This window comes from Austrofundulus limnaeus, unplaced genomic scaffold, assembly GCF_001266775.1.
Source record: "Austrofundulus limnaeus strain Quisiro unplaced genomic scaffold, Austrofundulus_limnaeus-1.0 Scaffold2498, whole genome shotgun sequence".
NCBI lineage: Eukaryota > Metazoa > Chordata > Actinopteri > Cyprinodontiformes > Rivulidae > Austrofundulus > Austrofundulus limnaeus.
In genome coordinates, this window is record NW_013954900.1 from 2,335 (window position 1) to 3,374 (window position 1,040).

Genomic DNA, 1,040 nt, shown 5'->3' on the forward strand with positions numbered 1-1,040 from the left:
TTCTAATTAATTAGAAATTTAGATATTGTTTCAAAGATTAATTGGGGGTATAGTTTTAGCAGCATTTTTAGTTTTTTTGGGTAGAAAATAGGAAATTGAACATTTGATCCACACTCCAAGCTGACAGGTGGCGGTAATGCACCTAAAAGTTGTTTGCCAACCGCCATTTTAAAAATAGAAGAAGAAGAACCGGATGTTGTGTTTCCGTACGGTAGTACTCACGCATGCGCTGTTGTCACATGTGGCAGTGAGAACGTGAGAGTCCGTATCGACACTCAGCATAATTTAATGAACTTTGTTGTTTTTTTTTTCTTGTTAGTTTAATGAACGGGTTATTGAATAATTCTTTGTTGAGCTTCCGGTGTGTCGAATGACGGAGAGGATGTCAGCCAAAACACAAGGAGTTGGACTCTTCTTGGAGCTGAGGAAAAGACTGGAGAGTGGACTACTTATTATCGGGTAAACAACAACAACAACAACGACTACACCGTTTCAGCACACAACTACAGTTTAGTGTTTTCTGCTTTCTTTGATATTTTACCGCTGTTAGACTAGTTGATGTTAGATTAATCTAACTTAGGTCGACGGGAGCTGCAGTCAATGAAAGGTCGACCATGATGATGTCATCTGTTTGTCAAAGCAAATAATAAGATGTTCATCAGCTCAGAGACAGTCTGCAGGTAACAAAGCGCTTTGAAACCTTTATTTAAAATGGTTGCTTTGCAAAGTTTTCTCTTGTTTTTAGACTCACTGTTTCATCCCTTCAGGTGCATTTGTACACCTGCATAAGTCACAGCTTAGATAAAATTACCCTAAAATACAACTAAAGCTAATAACAAAGAGGTTAGACTACTTCAGAAGTTTTATAGAATGTCTGGATTTTTGCACAATACTTTATACCAACTGTAAGAAGACATTTATTTAAAAATGTGACCAGTCCTGCAAAATGAGTCACAATACACACTCACAGGCCACTTTATTAGGTACACCACGCTAGTAACGGGTTGGACCCCCTTTTGCCTTCAGAACTGCCTCAATTC

At 38.2% G+C, this 1,040-nt stretch overlaps 1 protein-coding gene across 1 annotated transcript in view; it reads left to right on the forward strand.

Annotated features, from left to right (window-relative positions):
• Positions 1–33: 33 nt before the first annotated feature.
• LOC106511085 (E3 ubiquitin-protein ligase E3D) overlaps positions 34–1,040 on the forward strand; it is a gene marked incomplete at its 3' end in the record, with an annotated part of 15,046 nt that continues 14,039 nt past the window's right edge. The window contains 1 exon segment of the mRNA XM_013999829.1: positions 34–459. Within this exon segment, the coding sequence (XP_013855283.1) occupies positions 371–459 (89 nt within the window).